The 23,450-nt window shown below is 38.5% G+C and overlaps 1 protein-coding gene across 1 annotated transcript in view; it reads right to left on the reverse strand.

Annotated features, from left to right (window-relative positions):
• Positions 1–23,220, reverse strand: part of BANP (BTG3 associated nuclear protein) — a 153,990-nt gene extending 130,770 nt beyond the window's left edge. The window contains exons 1-4 of the mRNA XM_050904135.1: positions 23,176–23,220; positions 8,246–8,390; positions 7,388–7,482; positions 5,864–6,063 (exon numbers count right to left, since the gene is read on the reverse strand). Of these exons, the coding sequence (XP_050760092.1) occupies positions 5,864–6,063; positions 7,388–7,482; positions 8,246–8,315 (365 nt within the window). The 5' untranslated portion in view covers positions 8,316–8,390; positions 23,176–23,220. The remainder of the gene's footprint in view (positions 1–5,863; positions 6,064–7,387; positions 7,483–8,245; positions 8,391–23,175) is intronic.
• Positions 23,221–23,450: the final 230 nt, after the last annotated feature.

The raw sequence follows: 23,450 nt of genomic DNA on the forward strand, positions 1-23,450 counted from the left end.
TTCTCTTTTGCATGTAAAAAAACCTTGGTTTGTATCTTAAGACAAAAAAAGACAAATGCTGTTTTCTAAAACTAGCTGATTGAACCTACCAACACCACAATTAACTGCAGACAAGACTATCTGAAGCACCTCCACTTTAATAAGTTACAGTCCAACCCACTAACACATCTTGTTCAAGGATACCGTATTAGGTCTTTGCACAGTAACTGAGTGCATTGAACTCTGCACTTCCATTTAACTCTCCAGTTCCCATTAAAGACAAAAATATATGCAATTCTATCTCTACACTTAGCGATCAGTATCCTTAAACGGTTAGCCACAAATGCATACAGTAAAGAACCAGATGTACATGGTCTGTATTTCAACTTTACCATAACAAAGGCTCAAGGAAAATATCTGAACAAAAGAAAAACTCCATTTACCTATGAATTTCCATGTTTCATCAGAAACACTTCTATTATTAAGTATGAAGAAAATACCAATTTTAAATTTAAATCCTCTCCAAAATTAATACATTTTAAAAACGGCTCTCAGTTACGTCTATTTACCCAACAAAAATTTCCGAAATAACAGAGCACAATTGTACAATGTAGTATTTGCAGAAAATATCCATAAAAACAAATGATGGAGGGTTCTGTGAAACCAAAACAAATTCCTATGTTATCTGAAGCAATCAACCTTAACCATTTATACTTGAGCTTGCCCACTCAGAAAAATGATAAATGGAAAGACGTTGACAAAAATAACACTGTTTCTGGACTGAAATCTTTCAGATGAAATATTTTCATCAAAACATGGATAAAAGATTTTAGTCATGCTGTCACACTGTGTGTTCATCAATTTATAAATCTCAAGACCTGGGCACATGCTAAATTTCAAACTTATCATTTGAGGCTGCCATACCGACAGGCCATCAGGCATTGCACCAATTCTCCTATCCAAGAAACTTTCAGCAGCTACTGGAATTTTTGACCAGTATGGTACCTCATAAAGAAGAGAAATTAGAGGTTTTTAATAGCCATACTGCCAGGAAACGTTGCAGACAGAGGAAGAGAGACAATCACTTCCTGGATGGAAAAGCAGGGCTGTACTAACGCTGCACAAAGCCGGACAAAGCTCCGAACACCGGGACAATACGTGTACTCCCATTACTAATTTATTACATTATTTTGCTACTGTTCTCAGCTCTTTTCAAGCTCCATATAGTTCAACATAACTCTGTGCAATCTAAGGATTTTTGCCATCCATTCTACTAGTTCTGAAACCTTCTGACAGCCTTTCTTCCAAGAAAGAAATTTAAAAAACTCTATTAACACTATGTCTTCGTAGGTAATCCTGACAACTACGTATTTTTAAGCAGCAGCCACTAAACATTGAGAAAATACTTTCTAAAACTTCTTTATTTCCCCCCCCCCCCAAAGAAAATGAGATTTAACATCATGCTGTTTCTCCAATCCCAACTAATACTTTGCACTCTTACGATCAAGTCTGACAAAAAGAAAGAGGTCTCAGAGATATTAAAACACCTGTTAAAATCTGAGGCTGGGGTAAGGACAAGCCCAAATGCTACACCCCACTAATAGAAAGTCAGAAAGGTCTCATCCATTACCACACAGCAGCCAGCTCCAGCAGTCGCATATGCTACTATCATGGGAATAGCACGGAAGATTTCAAAATCCCACAGCAGGGAGCGTCATACAGGAAACATGAAGCTCATCCACTGAAAAGGTAGAGGACATAGGACAAAAACCTATACGAAACTACGCTTGTTTAGTTCTGCTTTTCATGTGATGATTTATTGAAATACAACAGCTACAAGTCTTTCCACATTGTTTATGGCCTATTGCTGTTTCCCCCCAAACAGTTTACAGCTCACAAATTCAGAGTGACTTCCTTTCAAAAGAAGTTTTCTCCTGTTAGTTTTTACTGTAGCTTAAACTTCGCACTTGGAGATCTAAGTTAGCCTATTGTTCCTCTGTATCTCAACTGTTCATACAAATTCTTCATTACACAGCACCACATACCCTTTATTTTCTTCCTTATCTGCACTGCAATTAGCTAGTATATAATGAAGTACCATAACAGCAGATCAGAGTAAATAATATGAACAAAAGAACTGAGAACACAATCCAGCTGTCATGAAGATGTACTTACACAAAATATCGAGAGCAGTAGACAGTACTGTAATTTCTGAATTCAACATTTCATAGCTTTGCAAGAAACATCAGCAAGCCTTCAAAAATCACATATCCAGAAAAGGATGTTGGAAGATTTCCACACATATCATTCCTCGTGTGTTTAATAAAGAGACAGAAAGCACAATTAGACTCTAAAATGCACTGCATTTCCGTCCTGGGAGCTAACAACATGGGGTGGTTCTTGATTTATTGTAAGTCTCCTTGAAAACTTCTGCTTCATTTCCCTAATAAGAATTTTTAAAACTTGGAAACAACAGTTTGGCACAAAAAAGGTATGAGTTATCTCAATAAATCAACGTGTTAAGTTTACTAGAAGGAACAACTTATCATCGAACCTAAATCTGACAACCGTTACAAAGTGAGACTCCTGCCTCCCTAATGCAGCTATATGGACAGATTATACTTTATCACTCCATTTTATAAGCAGCCAGTGTACGGTGCTGCTCACAGCATAAAGTTCCACATCAGAGTCAATGCAGGCCATAGTGCGTAGCTGTGAATTCACCTGGTACGCTGTAACTGCACAATTCCACCGCAAGATGACACAGAAGAAAGCTCCTCTGTCCAAGTTGTCCTTGTTTTCATCACATGATGACCTAAGCATATTTCAAACTGACAAGTCTTACAAAATTAATTTTAATAGCACAAAGCAATCAAACTGTGTGACTTTATAACATACAGTTCATACACTTTACTGTGTGCACTGCTGTAAAACAAATTTTGATTATGTTAAATCTGCACCAAAGTAATGCAAGTAACTAAATTACCAGAAAAACTGTAAACAAAATTCACTATAGAGTGGAAGAGAAAAGATCGCAAACCCTAAGGTATTTATCAAAAAAAGAATGAGAGTCTGCTTTACTGGCCGTGTAGCACCATCTGGTTGACATGCTTTTGCTAACTACAATGTTTCTGTTAGAGTGGCAAATGCAGTATTATTGTAGCAGCAGCAGGAGGAGGAGGAGGTTGAAGAAACTTACTCAGACACAGAATCTGAAAATCACGATCCAAAACACTAACTCTTATTGGCAGCTCTCCACTGCCATCTGCAATGTAAGGGGAAGAGGGAACGATACAGAGAGTCGATACAACAGAACAGTCCATGCAGGCTTTAACTGGAAATAATCAACAACTGATAAAGGTTTTTATGAATGAGACAGGGAATTCAGTGAAACATTCTATCACTGTGAAATTGAAGTGTTACTAATGCCAAGTTAAACACATACACCCCTAAGTATTTTCTTTTGAGTCATATAGGCCACAGACTGCTAAAAGAACAAAACGCCCTCAGTGCTTTATTGGCAAGATGCATCTGATAATGTGCAACTTCATACCAACACTAACTAATATTTGGGGCAGAGAATCTTACAGTCTTCAGAACGCCTATCTAAATTATGTTCAGACTGCCTGAGAAGCCGTCATCATAAATTTGCACACCCAAAACAAAAGATTAAACACCAAGCTCACCATTAACACACAGGACAGATTTCCAATGGTTACAAAGATTTAAAAAAAAAAAAAAAAACAAAAAAAAAAACCAAAAAAACCCAACCACAGCACCTCAGGTCTGACAAAACTCAAAATAGTACAATTTACAGAGGAAAGCATTCACTGAACATGAATTAATAGTTTCCCAAAGGGGCCGTGTATTTCTGAAAATGTTTTTGAAGTCTTTTGTGCACAAACCACAGTAAGAAGTTCAGCTTATGCACAAGAACTTGAAGATCTCTAATATAATGACAAAAAAAAAAAACCAAACCAGATTTAAAGAAGGCTCCTTGAGAAATACTTATTGATAAAGAGTATTTAGCGAAAACACTGGTGTAATATTCTAGTTACTTGCTCTATGATCCAAATAGTTATTTCATGTACTTTATTTCTTTTGATATAGAACTTAGCCATAATTCACCTTTTCAATGTATGACTGGGAAGCCTTCAAAAGCATAGGTAAATGTAGACACAGCGCCTATTTTAAAGAAAAAATTAAATGGAAAAAGGGAAAAGGAGGATGTCCAATGGTCAGGATGTTCATCACCAGCACAAGAACAAAGACCAATAAAGGAATCCTGAACTGGGGCCCAAACATTGTATTTGGACATTTAAAAAGGAAAGTTGTTTTGGAAAAGTCTGAGGACATCAACTGTTCCTAACTGGACAGGTGACTGTTACAGCAAAAGGAGCAGAGAGTACTCAAATTAACACTGAAAATAAAAAGGATGTTTGAACTTTTAAAACAGAGATCAAGAAACACATTGGGCTCTGTATCATTTTAGATTTTTAAATACAAATAAGGTATCTTTTAAAAAGATTAGACTACATTCATCAGAAGTAATCACCCTCAGTGAACAATTGTGAGGTAACAGTCTGCATTATGCAACAGGTACAGCTACGTGAGCAGACTGTATCCCTCTTACGTAAAAATCTCCCACTCTGAACCCTCACGGTAGTAAGGTTATACTCCATCCTGTTTCATAAATGCTTGAACTGAAAGATATCAAAACAAAATGCGCTTACAACCTCGAGATAAATTTTTTAACTTAAAATACCTATTATAAAAATAGCAATACTGAAAGTAAAAAAAAAAATTAAAAAAAAATACAGCAGAGAGCAAGTAGTGGCCTAGTAGAAAAAGGGTAATGTTTGTGGTAGGTTGTTTTTTTTTTTCCTCCTTACCTCACACGGATGAGTCCCACAACACAAAGCAAGGAACTACTTTTTTCTATAGAGCTCTAGAGTAGTGCACCTGAAACACTGCACTGAGTATAACATACCAAAAATGTATTCAAAATAATTTTCAGACATTGAGAAAGTTCAGAGAGAGTGATGAAAAAAAGATCAGAAGATGGAAAAACAGACTGACAAAAGATGAATTAAGTTAGTATATCTTGACTAGAATGGTATGACATGTGAAAGTTGCCTATACACCTTTGTAATGGAGAATAAAAAGTAATTATTTAGAGAAGTATTGAGTTTTTTCTAGCTATAAAAATATGAATGAGGAGGAAAAAGTTGTTCGACAAAAGAGTCTTTTGATAAGCATATTTCTCTGCCTGGAATCATCTCCACGGTAAAATGACAGGCACATCAAGATTTAGATATTTAAAACCGTATTAGGCAACTCATACATAAAGGTACAGCAGGTCAAACCTGCTCTGTCATCAAAGTGGATTAGATTATTTAACAGATTTTCCATCTCCAACTTCTAACTCCAAAATAAGCACAGATATTATTCTAGCAAGAGTCCTTAGAAAACAAGCACATAAACCAAACTCCATTGTATTTCTGGTGAATAAAAGTAAAATGAGAAGCAATTAGAATGATGATGAACTCATTAATTCAAAACAGCCACATAAATAAAAGTAAAGCAAGTCTAAAAAACCTGTCTAAAACAGCTGATGAGACTTTTCCAGAGGATGGATGAATCAGTCTGGTTTAAGTCAAAATGAAATGTGGAAACAGTTGCAAACTGTCCGTGGACCAGTGTCTCATTCTAAGTAACATCACGGAACTGGTACAAAAATTACCTTCGAGATAAATTAATTCTACATTCATAAACAGCATACCAAGCTCGACAGCTATACAGAAAGCTGCAGAGCTTGATGCCAAAGAAATGGATTTACGTTATTTTAAAAAGCACATTGATGAGTAATCTGTTCTTTTCTTACCATCGTACTTTATTGCACGTCTGTGTAGCGCCAAGAGGAGAACCTGCCACCATGGGGACTTGGATGGGGCTATGCTGTTTGTTCATGACAAGATCCAACTTCTCTTCCAATGATTTACAGGTAGCCTCTAGCGCCAGCAACTTTGCCTCAATGCTATCCAACCGCAGGCATATTGTCTGATTAATGGAATACAGGAATGACTAGAAAGGGGAGAATGCAAAAGAAACTGATCTTAAAGACTTAGGCATTTATCTTCAGCAACATACACACAAGGAAGCTCCAGAGAAATGTGACTGGAAAACAATTCTAAAGGAACTAGCAGTGTGCCTAGTGACAAAATTCAGCCACGTACAAAACTGATGACATCCAGGAGCATTTTAGCATTCTCAGATTCTTCCAGATCTTTATTTAGAAGCCAAAAGCATCTGAGCCAAACACATTTTCACCTAAGCACTTTGTTAGTATGATTTCATACACCACAAAATCATTTAAAATGACATGCCAAAGCCTTTCATTCGATACATGTAAGAAAAAAAAGGATTATAAATCTATGAACGCATCCTCCTGGATAAAGTTAAATAAGATTATTCCTGCCCAAACAGATAAATTCAGACGATTACAGTGGAAACTATATCAACACAAATAACCTCAGAGACAATTAATGCCGCTCACTTAAGTTTTCTCCTGAACAGCAAATCAAGAAAAGCAAATAAATAAAATCTGTTTTCCTAAGCAATTTTATTCAAAAGAAAGCATATTCTACTTGGTTTCTCTTGGGAAAAACAGGCCATTAAAGGGTAATGTTACGCACACTTTCTTTTGCAAACAGCAACTATGCCATCTTGTGGCCCTCCACTACAATTTACACACCTAATCCAGCTGGTTTACAGTGCTGCTCCCCCGGTGCTCTTTCAATACAGAGCTTCAGTTTCTATGGCCATTTCAAAAATACAGAATTACACACTATTTAATGTGTGTGGCAGTAAAATACTGCTCATATACTTATGCTCCAAGACAAAAAAAAACCAAACCACCTGAAGCACAGTAGTGAGAACAGCAGGGGAAGTTCTGCAAGTACAGAAAAGCCTGAGCTACTGAGCCTGAACCAAATATGGTTTAACTATTAGGAGAATGTTGTTAGCTTAAAATAATAATTTAAAACATGCTGAAAGTATCTACAAATTGTAATACAAATACATGCTTAAGTTTATCTTTTAGGTCAACTTTATTCACTTTATCAAAAAATGTAGCAATAGCGATGTTTGAGTCACTGGAATCAATTCTGATGACATTTTATATTGCATATAAAATTCTTGCTACTGATTTTACACTGGAAAATTAGCCAATCATCCAGATTTTAAAATTTATGCACAAAAATGAACAAACATTTACAAGAAAGCTATGAATAATTCCAGTATTATGTATAAACAGTTTATTTTACAGTCTTTTCTTTTAATATATTTCCCTAAGAAAGCTAACTTAATTGGTATCACGAATAAAAACTGAAAAAGGCATTATCATAACCTTAATAGAGGGATCCTGGCAGTTAATTTCTATACGCTGACGTTTCAGAGCAGGCTCTACATCATCATCTGTCACTTCATGATTCTCCAACACAACTGCAAAGAAAAATAAGCATTGCCAGAGTTTATAACGCAAGAGGACAAGGCTCAAATTAAAAATACATTAAATGGATAAAACAAAAAAATGTAAAAGGCATTTAATTAACATACCGTATGTATTCTTTTACACTTACTTGGGTTTTCTCTTAAATATATGACAACATTTTACTGCTTCTCAGAAAACATTTATCCAAATGTAGGACTTTGTTTCAATTGCACTGAGGACGTAACACTCAAGCATTCCCTTGGATTTTTTTATTAGGAACCTACCACGAGGTAGCAGAGTTGCCACATTAGCTGTTCTGCTTTGACCGATTCTACAGGCTTCTGAGCCCCCATGTTTATACAAAACCATAAAAAGTACTAATGAAGTGCCGTACAAAAATCGAATTACACCCACTGCTCAGTGTAGTAGCGGGTTATTTTTCCCCAATATAGATGAACAAGATCCCGCAAACTTTCCAAAATAAATACTTACATATGCAGACCTATAGGTTCTAATATCCTTTCATCCAAAGGTAAAACATTTTGAAGAAAACAGTAACAAAAAAGAACCGAACTTAGAACTGGAGAGCCTGGCTGGTAAAATCAAGAGGTAGAGCCCTGACCAGCCTCAATGTCAGAGCATCACCTGAGAGCAGACCAGGTTCGAGTTCCTTTACCAAACTGAGCAAAGGAAGACCTGTATAAGGTTGCCCATTCTTAATGGGCAATACTATAAATGATCTTGCTCTTGCCATTACTACCATCTCTACTGTACCTGGGTTATCTGGAGTCAAGTCTTCAACAGCAATCTGAACAACATCTGCCAAATCCTGTTCTGACATCATTCAGAACCAGGCAGCAATATCCAGTCAAACACCACTGCAGGTCCCCAGGTAAGTAATTTTACAAGTCATGCAATCCTGAAAAACAGCAGCAAGAAGAGTGTTAATACAGATATGCTTGATATATCAATACTGCCATTATTTTTTCATTCTTCCTCTATAAAAGGAGATGCAGTTCCTAACAGAAGTGACCAACCTACAAAGTGATCATCCAGTGGTATCAACAGCTACTTTATTCGGTAGCCTCGTCAAAGAGCAAAGGACTGAACTACCTGTGGCACCTCTATGAGTGAATCTTTCTATACTGGCACTGAGACAAGAGCTCAAGCTTTCCTTGCCGATCCACCTTTCTGCATTTTCCTAATGGATAAAGAGAACATTTCACTTCAGAGATCTGGCAGCTCATCAGTATAAAATACAAAATAAAATGTTTTCTTTTAAATTGATTTTTTTGTTTTAGAAGTTTTAAGAGCATACAAGACCATTCCTAAATTGCAGGGGTTTAATTTACAAATTATTACTTAGCTCTTGTAGTGATCAGACTTTAGTATTTAGTCTAGATGTCGCAAAAGCATATAAAGCTCCCAAGCCGCTTTAGATTTGCAATTACTGCATTCCATACAGATCTATATGCACAGAAGATCCTTACATGTATGAATCTTAACAGGCCTCTAAAATCTTCATAAACATTCAGTGAGAACAAGGAGCTTCCTTGCAGCTAATTACAACTAGACTTGAAGCAAAACTTGACTTTTTTCTTGGCTATTGAACTTGCCTGGTTTTTCTACAGTTCAATTCTGATGAAGCTATTTTCAGAATATGGCCCTGATTTTAGAGCCAAAATATTTCTCAGCCCTGCTCCCCTGGAATTCTCTGTCAAGGTTATTTATTAGTGTTTTAAGAGAAACCTTCAGCCTGCAAAACTGAATTAAAATCACTGGAACCATTCATATCTGTGCTTTCCCACAGTTTACAAAGGGATGGACAGTGAATACCAAGAGATCAGTCGATTTTTTCCTTTTTAACCTGAAGCAAAAAACACTAGAGAGATAATTTGAGGTTTACCAATGGAAATGGTAATTCATCCCTTAACACTGACACTGAATCAAATCCAACTATGCATAAAGATTTTCCTCTTTCCCTCTTCCACTTGAGCACAAGAAAGCCATTAAGCCAGACAGGTGGAGTACAAATTTTTAAAGAGAGTAACACAACCTACAGAAGAATTTTGAGACTGGCCTGAGCAACCGCTGCGCGCTGTGAAAGCCCATCTCAAAAGGAGGACTCCCCACATATCAGAATTGTTTACTCAAAATACCAGCACTGCCAATACTGAGTCATTTGAAATTCTGATCATGGTGAAAAACTGTTGGGACAGCACAGACTGTGGCAGCACGCCCAAAAAAACTGGCAATACATTAGTGCATATGGATGCCATTTTGGCAAATTATATTTGCCATTTCTGAGAAATCCTGGTAACCAGCCAGGCTTAACATAATAAAACAGCTGTGCTACAGTTACTGTTTCATAATGTTACATACTGCTAGTAATATTAAGAACCCTGCCCTCAACTTGAAGGAAGACATCCGCCACTCCAAACACTAAAAAAGGACAAACTAGAACAAAACCCAACTTTTAAAACTTTGTCTATTTACACGATTCAGGATTTCACTGATACGTCACGTGTTGCATTTAAACCAGTTGTAGCTACAAATACATCAATATTTTATAAAACATTCCGTTGCAATGCTTTTGTTTAAATCTGCTTTAATACTTCACGTGATGCATGTTTAGCCTTCCAAAACTCATTATAAAAAAATCACTGAAATAAATTAAACCTTTCTTCAACACAAACAAAAAATAATTTCACACTTCTGACATCTGTTCTCCACCTCTCATGGGTCATAGTCTGAAAGTATTCAACCCCACATCAGAAAAGAAGTACCAAAATATTCTGTCACAGAGCCTTGAAACAAGGGCATAACAACCAAACTATGATGGGCAGAATAGTTACTACACATACACAGCAATGTGTCTTCATAACATTAGCATTTATTTCCATTTAAACAAATTTTATTACAATTTCAGTAAGTCAGACACAGCTCACAGGCAATTAGCCAACATCCTGACGGAACACATTTTTGCCTTCTCAACAGGCAGAACAAAATATACTTCTGCTGTCACTAGACGCAGTGAGCTCCTGTATCAAAACATAAGGGGAAAACAGATAAATTTGTTATTAATGCTAGATGTGTGGATTAGGAAAGCAATGCCCAAGTAAGCTACATTGCATACTGCAACCACAGAAGCTATCACAACTTGAATAAAATGCCCCTCTTCCAAATTCAGAATTTCAATTTATAATAGAAAATTTTAGCAGTGGTCTAACCTTGCTTTCAGAACCAAGGGTAAAAGCCCGATAAAATTTTACAGGATTAGAGTTAGATTAGTTTATCAGCTTTAAAAAGCCTCAGTCAACAAATTCAGAATAACTTTGCCAATATAGTTTCCACATATTCTACTCAGTGAAGTATTTACCAGCATTTCCTCAAGTAAAACACTTCTTTTCTTGAAATTTGCTCTATGTTCCCAGGCTTCTTTTTTTTTTTTTTCTCCTTTCCTTCTTCTGGCTGAAACCCTAGTCCCCATTAATTCTAAATTAAGTATATGTACATTGGCATTACGAAGCCAATGCTGAAATATTACCTGGAACAAATATTAAGCTATAAGAAAGAACTATCAACAGAAAGCCAGGAAGCCGAGGATAAACTACCACAGGGACATGAAACGTGCCCACTTTTTCTCCCCCAACTAGCACGTGGAAGTTGGATCAACAGAGCAGTATTTTATAGTCAATTTGCCATTAGCTGGGGGAGGGGGATGGGAAGACAGCTTATACCAGACAATGGAAAATATCTCATTAACACATACACAACAGAAGGCCTTGGCCAGCCAAACTAAAACTGACTCCAGCTAAGCTATTTAGGTGCATCTACACTGCACTCATCACTTCTCGCAGAAGGCTTTTCTGGGGGTTGGAAGGGACTGCTTCAACTCTTTTTCAGTTTTTGCATTGGATAACAGGTTACAGTGTGTATCAGAGGGATTTCCTCCCACCTCCATCCCTACTTCAGCCCTGGGTGCCTTCAAATCTCAGTTACCTCAAATGTTTCTAACCCTTCACACCTCTTGCATTATGTAGCTAGTTCCCAGACCAGCTCTTTCACTGCCCACCCTTTCCCCACCCCAGGCCAGACACTACTTTGGTAACCCTTGCCTAATAAACCCACTGGAAACCCATTCCTGTTGTATAAAGCAGCACAAACTAAAAATTGTCTCACATTTTAATCACAGTGAACAACGGAAATAATCACACATAGCAAACATACTGCATTAGTTCCTTCTTTCCTCCCAAAGTAAAAATATTTTTTCAAAATTTGAGAAAACAGTTCTAAGATTCCGAGACAGAACAAGCATCAATATGGAGTAAAAGAATTAAATCTTCTAATAATAAATACAGTCTATTTCATCACCCATCAAAACTTAAAAATATTTATTTCCCTATGTATGTATTATGAGTTGAAAGTAAAGACAAACACCCCTCCCTGTTCTTGGCTTTTCATATTCAGAAACAAAGCCAAAAAGGGGAGCAAAAAGCCTAGAACATTCCTACAACCACTTGCTAGGAGGTGGCTCTAGTACTGGAACACTCAGAAAAACTAATCAAAGACAACTAAAGGTATAAATTTAAAGCAGATTAGATAAAGTGCACTAAATATCTCTGCCAATACTCTTCCTCAGAATTGATACACTTAATACAGAATTAAAGTAGCCTTTGTTTAATTAAGTAAATTAATATTTGTAAGCAACTAAATTAAATTCACCTGAATTCCAGATTAGCTTTTCCACACACAAGTTTAATGCAATTTAATTAATCTATTTTAAAACATTAATTCAGAATAATTCTTCTGAGCAGTCTCTTGTAAACAAACCTATTTACTGAAATATCTGATGGCTTTACAAAGTCACAGGGCATCATTCCAAAGTGGATAATCAAAAACATCCAACACCTTGTTAACATATAAAAACATGCACAAAACATAAATCTTCTCTCATACTAATTAGCGAGGGTAAACACTATATTTTAAAAAAACATTTTCCAAAGCTCTAGCCTACTTAGAGTGTTTAATTGAACTTCTCTTATTTAAGCAGCTAATCACTGCCCTGGCTAATATTTCTCCGTGCTATTGATAAAGGAAAAAACTTCTCTCATACTTCAACTTGCACTATGACAAAAATTTACTTCTGATTGTGTGAAAAAAGCCGAAGGATGCCACTTTACTTTGCCCAACCCAAAAGCCCCAAATGTTTTTCCTCTTCTTCATTTCACTTTTCCTTTAAATCAATTAAGGCCAATTTTCAAATATGTCATTTCTGTTACAACTATATAGTCTTCTTTATACAACCACTATTAGCCAATCAGCCCATTTTTCTGAGCCTAATATCTACCATGAATGGGAGGTCTTTATCTTGCAAAGAGCTGTGATTTGCTGACACTTACAAAAGTTTTCCAAAACAGCAAACCAGCTAGACTACAAAGGCAAGCCTAATGATAAGAACGTATTTGATACATGCATTCAAGTGCATTAACCCTCTGTGAGGATAACTTTGTGCAGAAGTAAAATGACCTTAGGCTGTAAAGGGATTATAGTATAAAGATCATCCACCCTCTGAAAGTGAAGATCCATAAAAGACATAATACTCATTAACTCCACTGCTTTAGTTAAGCCAGTTCAACTTTCCTGAGTTCTTGCCCCTTCAGGAAACAGCCCAGAAGGACCACTGAGCTTTAAGTCTCTGGGCAAAGAATAATCCACACCAAGAATGCCTTTGTGCAGCTCAGTTAAATCCACCCTGGAAGCAAATTATGCAAAACCAGCAAAAAGGCACTCCAAGTACAAAACAAAATTTTTCACATGGTAGTCTTAATGAAGAATAACCAGCATGCTCAGGTTATAACCCCGGCTAACCTGGCAACAGATCTCCTGCACTGACAAGTCTGTCATGTCTTCACAGAAACAATCTCTGAGTAGTCCCATGGAAAGAACTGGGAAATGTTCTCATAATTTGATACATGAAGTTATTCATAGGTATCACAAGGTTCAGAACCTGACAATGCTCTCTTAGTCTTGCTCTGTGACTTGCAACATTGTTATAATCCCAAAGTCTGGCTTTTTCCCCTAAGCTAAAGTCACTTTAGTTGGCAGCTGGCACAGAGCCTTCCTACACTAATTAAGAATTCCCCAACACGCCACATCAGTGCAAATGTTAATGCATTGTAACAGATGAGGAATAACATAATAAAAAGCAACAATTTAATAGCATGCAGGGTTAAATGCACTGCAAATGCAAGAGCTACCAGCCTCCCTCATGCTCCAACTCTCTGAAGCTGCAGTCTATCAGAATATGAAGTTGAAAATCATTTTCAGGGGGAGGATGGGGGGGGAGGGGGGAGAGATCAGAATTTACACTTCTTTATTACTACTAAAAACTACAAAGGAGAATACTCTAATCTTTCTTAGCGTCTGTTTAGCTTTCATCCTTATTCTCAATCCACCTTAAAAGGCAAGTAAAAACATTGTGTTTTAAGTAACTTTCATAGTAAAACTACACAAGCATTTCAGTTTAACAATTTAAAAAATTAGTGTAATAAGATACAGGCATCTTTGGTTCAGCCAAAGATCAGAAAAAAAAGTCTATCCTCCCAAAACGTGACAGAAACGTTCCTTATCTCTGAAAGCACGGACACCAGCCATAACATTCTGGAGATAGATATATAAAATAAATATCACTCACAGAGATGCTATGCTGATGGACTCCAGTACAAGTCCTTAAAATACAGACAGCAACAGAAAAAAGGAAACAGCTGCTCCAAGAATACAGGGAACTTGAAATTTCTTTGGAGTACAAAATCTTGCAGGGAGGCAGAAATTCTCAAATATTGCTAGGAAAGCTCACATTACTATCATTATTATTATTATTATTGTTTTGCTTCTGGAAGTATTTCCCCCCCCCCCCTTTTTTTTCATTCCACCCGATACAAGCCACTGTTTTGCTTGGATGTCTTTTTCTAACTCTTCTAATTGGCCACAATTCTAACACAACGTACAACAAACTAAAACAGAAATACCACTGTCCTGCTTTCCAGTGTACTCACACCAGCTGAACACATTCTGGTGCAAGGAACGACACCGTTGAGTGCGTGGCCACATACACCAGCAACTCAAGCACAAATTCTCTGGACCTTGTATAAACGCTCTTGCTGCTGTCATGTGCCAACACCCGCACTGCCACATCTTTGATATAATTATTCCCAAGTGAGCTACGAAGGATATGTTAACACCTATTACAACTACACTTTCAGGTGCTTAGATATGCAAAAAAGTCTGAATTTAATTTTACAGACATATAAAGCCATTGAACTTAATGAGACTACCCATATGGACTGGATATACGTTAAGTGTTTGCAGATTCAGTGCCTTAAGGCAGAGGTCAGTTTTCTGCATCATGGTATAATTCTTCAGGACACAGGTCATTAATGGTAGGCACAATTTGTATGTATGGCTGAAAACCAGCAGATACGAAAAAAGAACTGCCCAGACAGCAAATGCAGTATGCAGAACCAGATGTAGTCATGTTGTTTTATTGTTTTCATCCACCAGATGGAGAATCTTTATTGATAACAGCTCCAAAAAAACCTGCAAGTACTTAAATTCAAAGAACCAACTTCCAGAATTAGTTTCATATTATTTATATAAAAGTGTCTCCCAGCCTCAAAGAACTTCTACCCATGATTAGAATTTCTTTGAGATAGGTAGTCCAGCTATCCTTTCAACTTTGGGTAACTGTACCTTCATTTGAAGTTAGAAGTTACTACTATTTTTTTTTTTTTAAAAACCTCTTACTCTATTTTTCTGTGATACTTCATATCGACTTTAGGAATTTCAGACCACTGCCTAACAATCAGAATTATTTGCAGCAGATCTCAGATCTTTACAAAACTATAAACTGATAAAAGTATTTTTCTTTTGTGCCTCAATAAACTCCAAAACATCCTGCAGATGTCGGGAAAGGATGTATCTTTGGCGAGATTATCAGCATGACTTGAATGCTTGCAGAGGGTACTCCAATTAATGAAGGCAGCTCCACAATGTCAGATTCAAAGCATACTTTAAAACATCACACCTAACTCACTGTACCTATGTCTTTACACAGAGATGGTTGTACCCTTGGGCCTTTCTACACCAGAAACTATCCTCAGAAAAAGTTTGGTCCTGTAAATTTCCTATTCAGGAGTACCTTCCTACGTTCCTAGCAAAGTGACATTCCTGCTAAACAGGTAAAATCAAAACCGAAAACTATGCTAACACTATTTCTAGTTGAGACATGAACAAACAAGAAAAACGAATGGAACAAAAATACAGCTGCACCCCAATTCATTGTCATGTTGTCCACAAGCAGAAAGCTCTCATCAGAACATTAAGTATATGAGAAAGAGCAAAACTTTGCCCGAAGTTTAATACTGCAATGTAAGTGGATTATATAGCAGTTGAAACATTGTACTTAAATATTTGAATTCTGAGTGCTTTGTTTCCTATTCTCCATCACAAAACTCAAAGGACATTAAAATGTTATGCTGCTTCTAATGTGAAAGAAACCACGGTAGTCTACAGACTTCAGCAACAACAGGTCTAGTACGATGTGTGCTACTGGTCCACCAAGGGATCACCGCACACACTATTCAGGATTCAATTTTCCCATCTGGGAAAGAAAAAAAGAAAAAAAACCCTTCCTCCCCAAAAAACCAAGGTGCAGTATCTGCCTGGCTCCTGAATAAAAGGTGTTATTTTAAAAGAGTTGGTATCATTCCTCCTGCAGGGGAAACTCAGGGAGGAAACAACAGTGATTTTTAAACATCTCACAGGGCCTTTACGAAGAAGTGATTAAGAGCTGAGGTGGGGGAAGGAAGAAGGGAACTTTCATTGGAAAGCCAATACTCCAGAAAACACCGGTAGCTGAACTATGATCAGCTACGAAATCAACTTAGTACTAACTCAGAGCAGGTATCACCCAAAGTTCTTGCACCACGCTGTAATTTTCACAAGCGGCAGGACAAAGTAACACGGCAAACGAGCTTCACCACTGCTATTCAAAAGATCTGCAGAGGTAGCTGAGAAGCTGACTGAGAAAAGCTGTGGAGTCTTCTTCCAGTCCCAGGAATCCAACTCTTGGAGGAAGGGCACAAGCAGCACAAACATCTTTTGCAGGCATCGGAACGTAGTCTTTTTCAGATGAGCCTCCTTCGCAGCAGAGGGATCTGCACTATGCTCATGAAACAAAGTCACTCCATGAAGCATCAAGGAGCACATTTTCCCCCAGCAAGGATGTGTCGACTGAAACAAGGTTTATCACCAGATCTTTGACCCTAAACTTGCACGTGACAGAAGACTTTGGAGAATACAATTTCTATCAAATTTCAGTTTCATTATTTAAATGGGGGGGGGGGGGGGGTGTACTGATATTAAAACATTTTGAAATCTCAATGGCATAGAGTTAAAATTTCTCAAAATTATTTCAAATTTCCCATATGAAGTGGACGCCAAAAAGCTGGAAATTTCTTTAAGACTGCACATGACACATTTGTAGCTGCCTTCTAGCTAACAATACTGCGTGCTGGTCAGAAAGTCTTTGAGATACTTTCTGTACAACTACTGGTTCAACTCAAAAGGATTTTTTAAGGAATACATGTATGAGAAGAGTAACAGATCTAGATACCAGCTATTTAGTCAATATTTGAATCCCCTTTGGAAAGTGGGAAATAAATAGCATAACAAAAGGGTTGCAACTAAAAATAACAGTTCTAAAAAACTGTCAGATGCTACTGGGAGAGAGAAGGAGGTGAAAAAAAGTTTTAATATTAAAACACTCGCTAAAACTTGCTGAATAAATGACAGCTGCTGAATACTGACCACCTACATAATAATTTATACCTGATAAAAGCATTTGCACACATCTCTAACATAGCTTCATTAACTATTTCAATATTAAGTAGCTATCCCATAAGTTTCCTTCCTGCTTAATGCTTTAATTCTATTTTACTGTGCAACCATTTGATATTTGCGAAAATCTATGCAATCTATATTATTTTAGGTTGTTTTCCCTTTTGGAAGACTGAAAGTATACAGTCAAGATCAAAAGATGGGAAATAAAGAGATTTTAAGGAAATTAGCATAGTTTTCAACTCATACCTCGGAAAGCCCAGTTTTTCATTATGTTGTCCAATCATTTCAGTATCACAAACTAATTTTTTTCCCCTCATAAAAAAAAATAATAACTCTCTGCATTCAAGAAAACAGCTTAATGAATAGTATCACAGACGGTACTTTAAACGACCACTGAAATGGCAAGGCCATGAGCTCAATGCAATTATTTAATAAGAAATGTTTACCAAAGAACAAATTTTAGAGTAGATTAAATTTTCCATGAAGATTCCCTCTTTCAGAAGCCCTCACAATCACGAAGCTTCGGTGGGGCTGGGCTCTGCCTTGGTGGGAAAAGGCACACCATCATGCCGTGAGACTCGCTGGCTCCACAGGAAGGCTTATCACCAATTTTGGCATCAATGACCACGTGCCAACAGTTACGTTACCAGAAGAGCCCATGATTCTTCAAACCTTCCAACAGCATTTAATCCAGCTTTATAAAGAGACCTAGAAGAAAGGCTGAGTGAAGAATAAGCTAGCAACGATAGAAAAAAACCAACCTGGATAAGACTTCTGTCCGAAGGATTGAACTACTGAATTCCTAAACCACGTCTTGTATTAATAACTCTGCCAAAGCAAATATTACTTCACTTCACAGACCAAACACTGCAACTTAGTGTAAACAGAAAATTATTACTTTTAAGTATGTTGCTAATAAGTGTATGATAACTGGGGGGTGGGGAGGTGGGTGTTAAATGAGTTTTGTCTTTGTTTTATTAGAAATTATCCAAAATGTGGGAAAACACATAACACAATGCAATCTCATGCTTTCTGAGAAAAAAGCATTAGAAGTGAAAAAAATGAATTCTTCAAGTTATGGTAGATAGAACTGGACTTTTTAATTAATAAAAAATATCTAATTATTCACTTTCATAAACATCAGATTTAGGTTGGAGACTATTATTTGCTCTAAAGAGTTAAAGTTACCACTAAATTCAGAGTATGTTTCAAACTGAAATCACAGCAGTAGGCAGATATAAGTATGTACATCTTTGATCAAATTAAAAACTGGCTCTGACACAGATCTCTCCGAGTTTTAACAACATCCATATTTTTCAATCATAAAGAATCAGAAAGTTCGCTACTTAAAGCCAAGTAAAAGATCATTTAGAAACTTTAGTTAGTGCAGAAAACTGCTTGTATGTGTTTCTGGAAGCAGACACACTGCAGAAATGACCTGTCACTGTCTGGATAAAAATGAAAGCAACAGTAACTAAGCCCTGCATCTTGGAGCTGTACTCCTGAGCCATGCACACCCCGAGAAACACAAGCACAGCTCCGACGTCATGACTACATCCCATTACCAACAACACGCTACGCTAGGACTAGAACTGCGTGATGAAAATCCCCATCAGCGTAATCCCAACCAGAAGAGACTGCCGAGGAAAACATCTTGCCCCATGCTGGTTTGCAACAAAACAGCGCTGCTGAGAAGCCACTTCCATCTGGCTCAACTTTCTACATCCAAATCTGCTACTCTCCCCAGCTCCAAGATACTGTGTGGATGTCCTGGGGCGCTCTCCCACAATACATCATTTGTCAGGTCTGTGTAGCGGAGCACGGACACTATGCCAGAATCTGTTTTCCTCTGACCATCATATTCCTTCACCACGTTAAAACTAGCTCTTCTACAGAAACAAAAAATAAATGCGGAGGCAGGGTGTGGGAATAAGACATATATCTGAACCTGACCTCCTTCGGTGTGCGTTGTAAGACATCCTGGCTTAGTGCACGTTTTTCATTGGCAGAAAGAATTAAGACTTTCTAATACTGTAACCTTCCAGTTTAATTGCCTCTTCGCAGGAAAGAGGCTTTGCTATACCCCTTAGAGGCTTTGCCTTGGAAAGTTGTTCAATCTAAACACAGCAGACACCCCAGGACCACTATGCACTATGACAAGCACCTGACTCAAGCTGAAGGGAAATTTGTGCAAAATGCTTTCTTCTTGTGTGTTCAGCTTACCTAAAGCAGAATCTCTGACAACAAAAGGGAATAATATATATTTTCTTATTTTATATTTTTCCTAGTATGTGCACTGCTAATCTTCTATACGCTGGAAAAACTTTCTGATCTAGCAATTCCAGGGGGGACAAGGACAGACCCCCAATGTTGGCACAGGCTTCTACTATCAAAAAGCATGACGGCCAACATAAAATACACAAGTAATCTGCTTACTGAAAAGTCTTCTAATAGATTTACCTTCTGTAGCTATCTAGAAAAAGGAAACATTCAAGCTGGTGAAACAGACCTTAGCACTGTTTTAAAACACAGGGATACTACTAGTATTTTTAAATTCTTAGCAGAAATACTTATGAAAATAAACTGAAGAGCACCATGTCAGTAGAAAAACGTAGAGCAAGTAGTTCTTCACATTCTGAAATACTTTCATTAGTACAGTCTGATCCTGTTTTGCCATTCCCCCTCCCTCCTCTAGGAAAAACAAAAAAAGTAACTCCAGCTTTAAACTTGCACGACTATATATTCATAGGATGTTAAAGAGAGGTAAGTTGGTACATGTAACAGACACATTTGTGTCTAAGGAGCAAGGAAGGAAGGGGTGTTTAACTCTACAGTTGCTATGAACTCACTCCCTGGATAGGAGAGATGCATTCTTTTTTCATCATAAAATACAGGTGCTCCAATTTTCAGAAGAAAATTTGAACTTAATGTATTTTTCCCTTAAGTGGTCTAAGTCGGGGTTTTACAAACAGGAAGCAAGATAAAATAATTTTGTTCAACAGACAACATTACAAATTATTTTATTTAAAGTCCCAAATGCAAAGGATTTTATGAAGTTAATCCTTTCGTGCACTTTTGCTTAACGTCTTAACATGAAGTCTAACAAGTGGTAGGCAAAGCTAAGCGCTTAACAGTAGCTTTAAAAACCTCAAACTGCAAGGAAACAAGTGTTTGACATGACTTTAAAGACATTTTATTCTTTTTATTTTTACTTGGAAAAAAAGATTATGATTTAGCCTTTTAATGAGTACGTAAAAAACAGAAAACAAGTAAAATTACTTCAGTAGTTAACAACTGAATATTAAGTTTCAAACTAAAGGAAATCAAATCTGTGAAAAAAATTTTATTGGCAAAGTTTAGTATACATAGACATTTTGTTTTTCTAATTCTAATCATTAGCTTTGCATTGTCTCCTCCTACAAGTAGCTCTTGCTCTTCTGCTCAATTGACAGAAACAGTTTCTGCAGATCTCTGGGACAAGAGCTTCTGTGCACAAAGAGAAATACCCACCTCTTCCTTTCAAAATGAATGTACTGAGAGTCCTTACTTTCTAAGGAGCATCATAGCAATTTCAATTCAAGGCATTCTTCAGTGAAAGACATGAAGACATTCAAGTTCTGATAAAATAAAGGCATGTATTCTTCCTGCACAAACGATGCTTTACAAGTTTAGGGAAAAGCTCAAGATAAAGACCAGAGACAACCTCAAGTCGTTGCAAATGCAGGCATATTACTGTAATTAATGTGGGTCTGAATCCCACAGCACAGCACTACTCCTTGCAAAATCAAGGTAAACCCGTAAGTAGCACTTCTGGTTACATGGAGCTACGACTACAAGCTCATCTTTCTTCACATCATCAGTCCAAACCAGTATAGAACAAGTATGTTGTACTGCGTTAAAAACAGCACGGGCAGGAAACAAGCCTTTTTCAAACATGTTTAGCAGAACATGTGCTGATGGAACCCTTTCAACTGTGAACATTGATAATTAGCGCTCACTATATTGCTACCATACTCTTAATGTTATTATTCAATTACTCTGAATGTAATTAATCAATTCCTCCTTTAGAAGAACCTTAAAATTTAAATCTTGTCCTGTAACCACACAACTTAAACACGGCTGGATAATTAAGATATTAAAGCCAGTTACTGTTGTTGTAAAACAGATAATAAATTACAAAACAAAAGTTACAAAATATTTTCATCCTCTGAAGGAGACGGAATGTTTCCCAAATCCAAACTCAATCTTTTTATTCTCTTCAATAAATTAACTAGTCTTTCTTCGTAACATCTTTTCATGTATTACTGAAAACTGAACTACTGCCAAGATGTCATTTAATGTACAGAATAAGGCTCATACAGTTTCAGAATCAAATTTTTGTTATTCTGGTCAATTTCTATAGACATCCATTTTAAACATATATTAATACTTTCTAACAGAGAAAATCCATTATTTCAAGAGGCACTGCTATGAAATGATTAAGACAAAGGCATTTTTTGTTTGGTTTTTTGTTTGCTGCTTTAAGATCTTGCTTGAGTACTCAAAATTCTACAAATTTTATGTTTGCTTGTTGAAAGCCTGACATCAACAGGGTACTACACCTAAGGTAACCTCACAAAGAAGGCAAAAAAAGTAGCAAAAAACATTCCAAACTATCATTTTAAAACTATTTGAAAGCTGCTTCCACTGAAGCAATCACTCAGTTGCTAATACCCCTCCAAACTCGTTTACTTTAAAAAAAAAAAAAAATCTTCCCTTGAGAGCTCTAAAAATAAACTGATACATAAACTATATGTCCCATAGCAGGATAAAATTACTATATTTGGTTAAGTACACAACTTCCCACTGTAGAAGGACTTTAAAAACAACAAAAAAAAGCAACACTTGAATTGCAAATAAGGAAAAAGGGAAGACCGAGTGTGTTGTCAAACAGATCACTAATATGAAGATACTAGAAAATACCAACCCCAGTATGGGTGCAAAAAACCCTTACTCTGACTACATGACCACACACGCAAAACAGCACCTCGGGAGGCTGCTTTCCCCCCCCCACTAGTGAGAAGCAGCAGCCCCTTTCCATTACCGCTACCTGCAAGCAGCAGAGGGAAAAGGAAGAGGCAGTAGCAGTGTCACCAGTTATTTACACTCTCCTACGACAGGGAGGGAGGGAGCGAGTGCGCTCAGCGATACCCCTTCCCAAAATCGTGCCTGCAGTGCAGCGTGTGCGCGACCCGAGAGAGAGAAGGCTCAAACCTGCCCCGTCCTTCAAAACGGGAAAACACAAGCCTCGGGGAGGTGGGGGGCGGGGGGAAAGAGGGCACTGTCTTCGGGGACGCTGCCGGGAGAGGGACAGACCAGACCCTCCACCTCAAACGCCGCACGCCCCGCAGGGGTGACCAGCGGCCCCCCGCAGCGGGAGCAAGAGAAGGGGCCAGCACTGAGGAGCCCCGGCAAGGGGTGACACCCCTCCCCAGGCCCGAACGCGGAGAAGGCAGGCGGGGAGGGAGGCGATGAAGAGCAGCCCCCCCCCCCCCCGCGGAGGGCCTAGCTCCGGCGTCCCGCGGCGGGAGGAGGCGAGTCCCCCGGTCGCCCCCCCCCCCCCGCTCCGTCCGGGTGAGGGGGCGGGGGCCCGCGGCCCCCCCCCCCGCCTCGGCCCCTCCCCGGAGCCGCCGCCTCGCGGCCCGGGTGCTCGGACGGCGCTGTGAGGAGCGGGAGGGCTGTGAGGGCCGGGGCTATACGCCCGGCATCGGGCCCCCCGGGAGCTCAGCCCCAGCCGTCCGGCCGCGGGGCGCCGCGGTTACCGTGTGCGGTGCCGAATTCTCGTGGTGTTTGTCGAGCGGCTGCGATAATGGCGTCCTTCCTCGCGAGAGATCTCCCTCTCCTCAGCGCGCAGGCGCCGCCGCGCTGCGCCCGCTCGGCCCCCGCCCGCCCCGAGCGCCCGCGCAGGCGCACGGAGGGCGCGGCCTCGCGGCCGCCCTTCACCGCCGCGCCGCCGGGGGAGACTACAATTCCCAGAGGGCAGCGCGTCGGCTCTTCGTTGCCGCCCCCGCTGAGCAGGCCGGGACCTGTAGTACAC

This window comes from Gymnogyps californianus, chromosome 12 (genome assembly GCF_018139145.2).
Source record: "Gymnogyps californianus isolate 813 chromosome 12, ASM1813914v2, whole genome shotgun sequence".
Taxonomy (NCBI): Eukaryota; Metazoa; Chordata; class Aves; order Accipitriformes; family Cathartidae; genus Gymnogyps; species Gymnogyps californianus.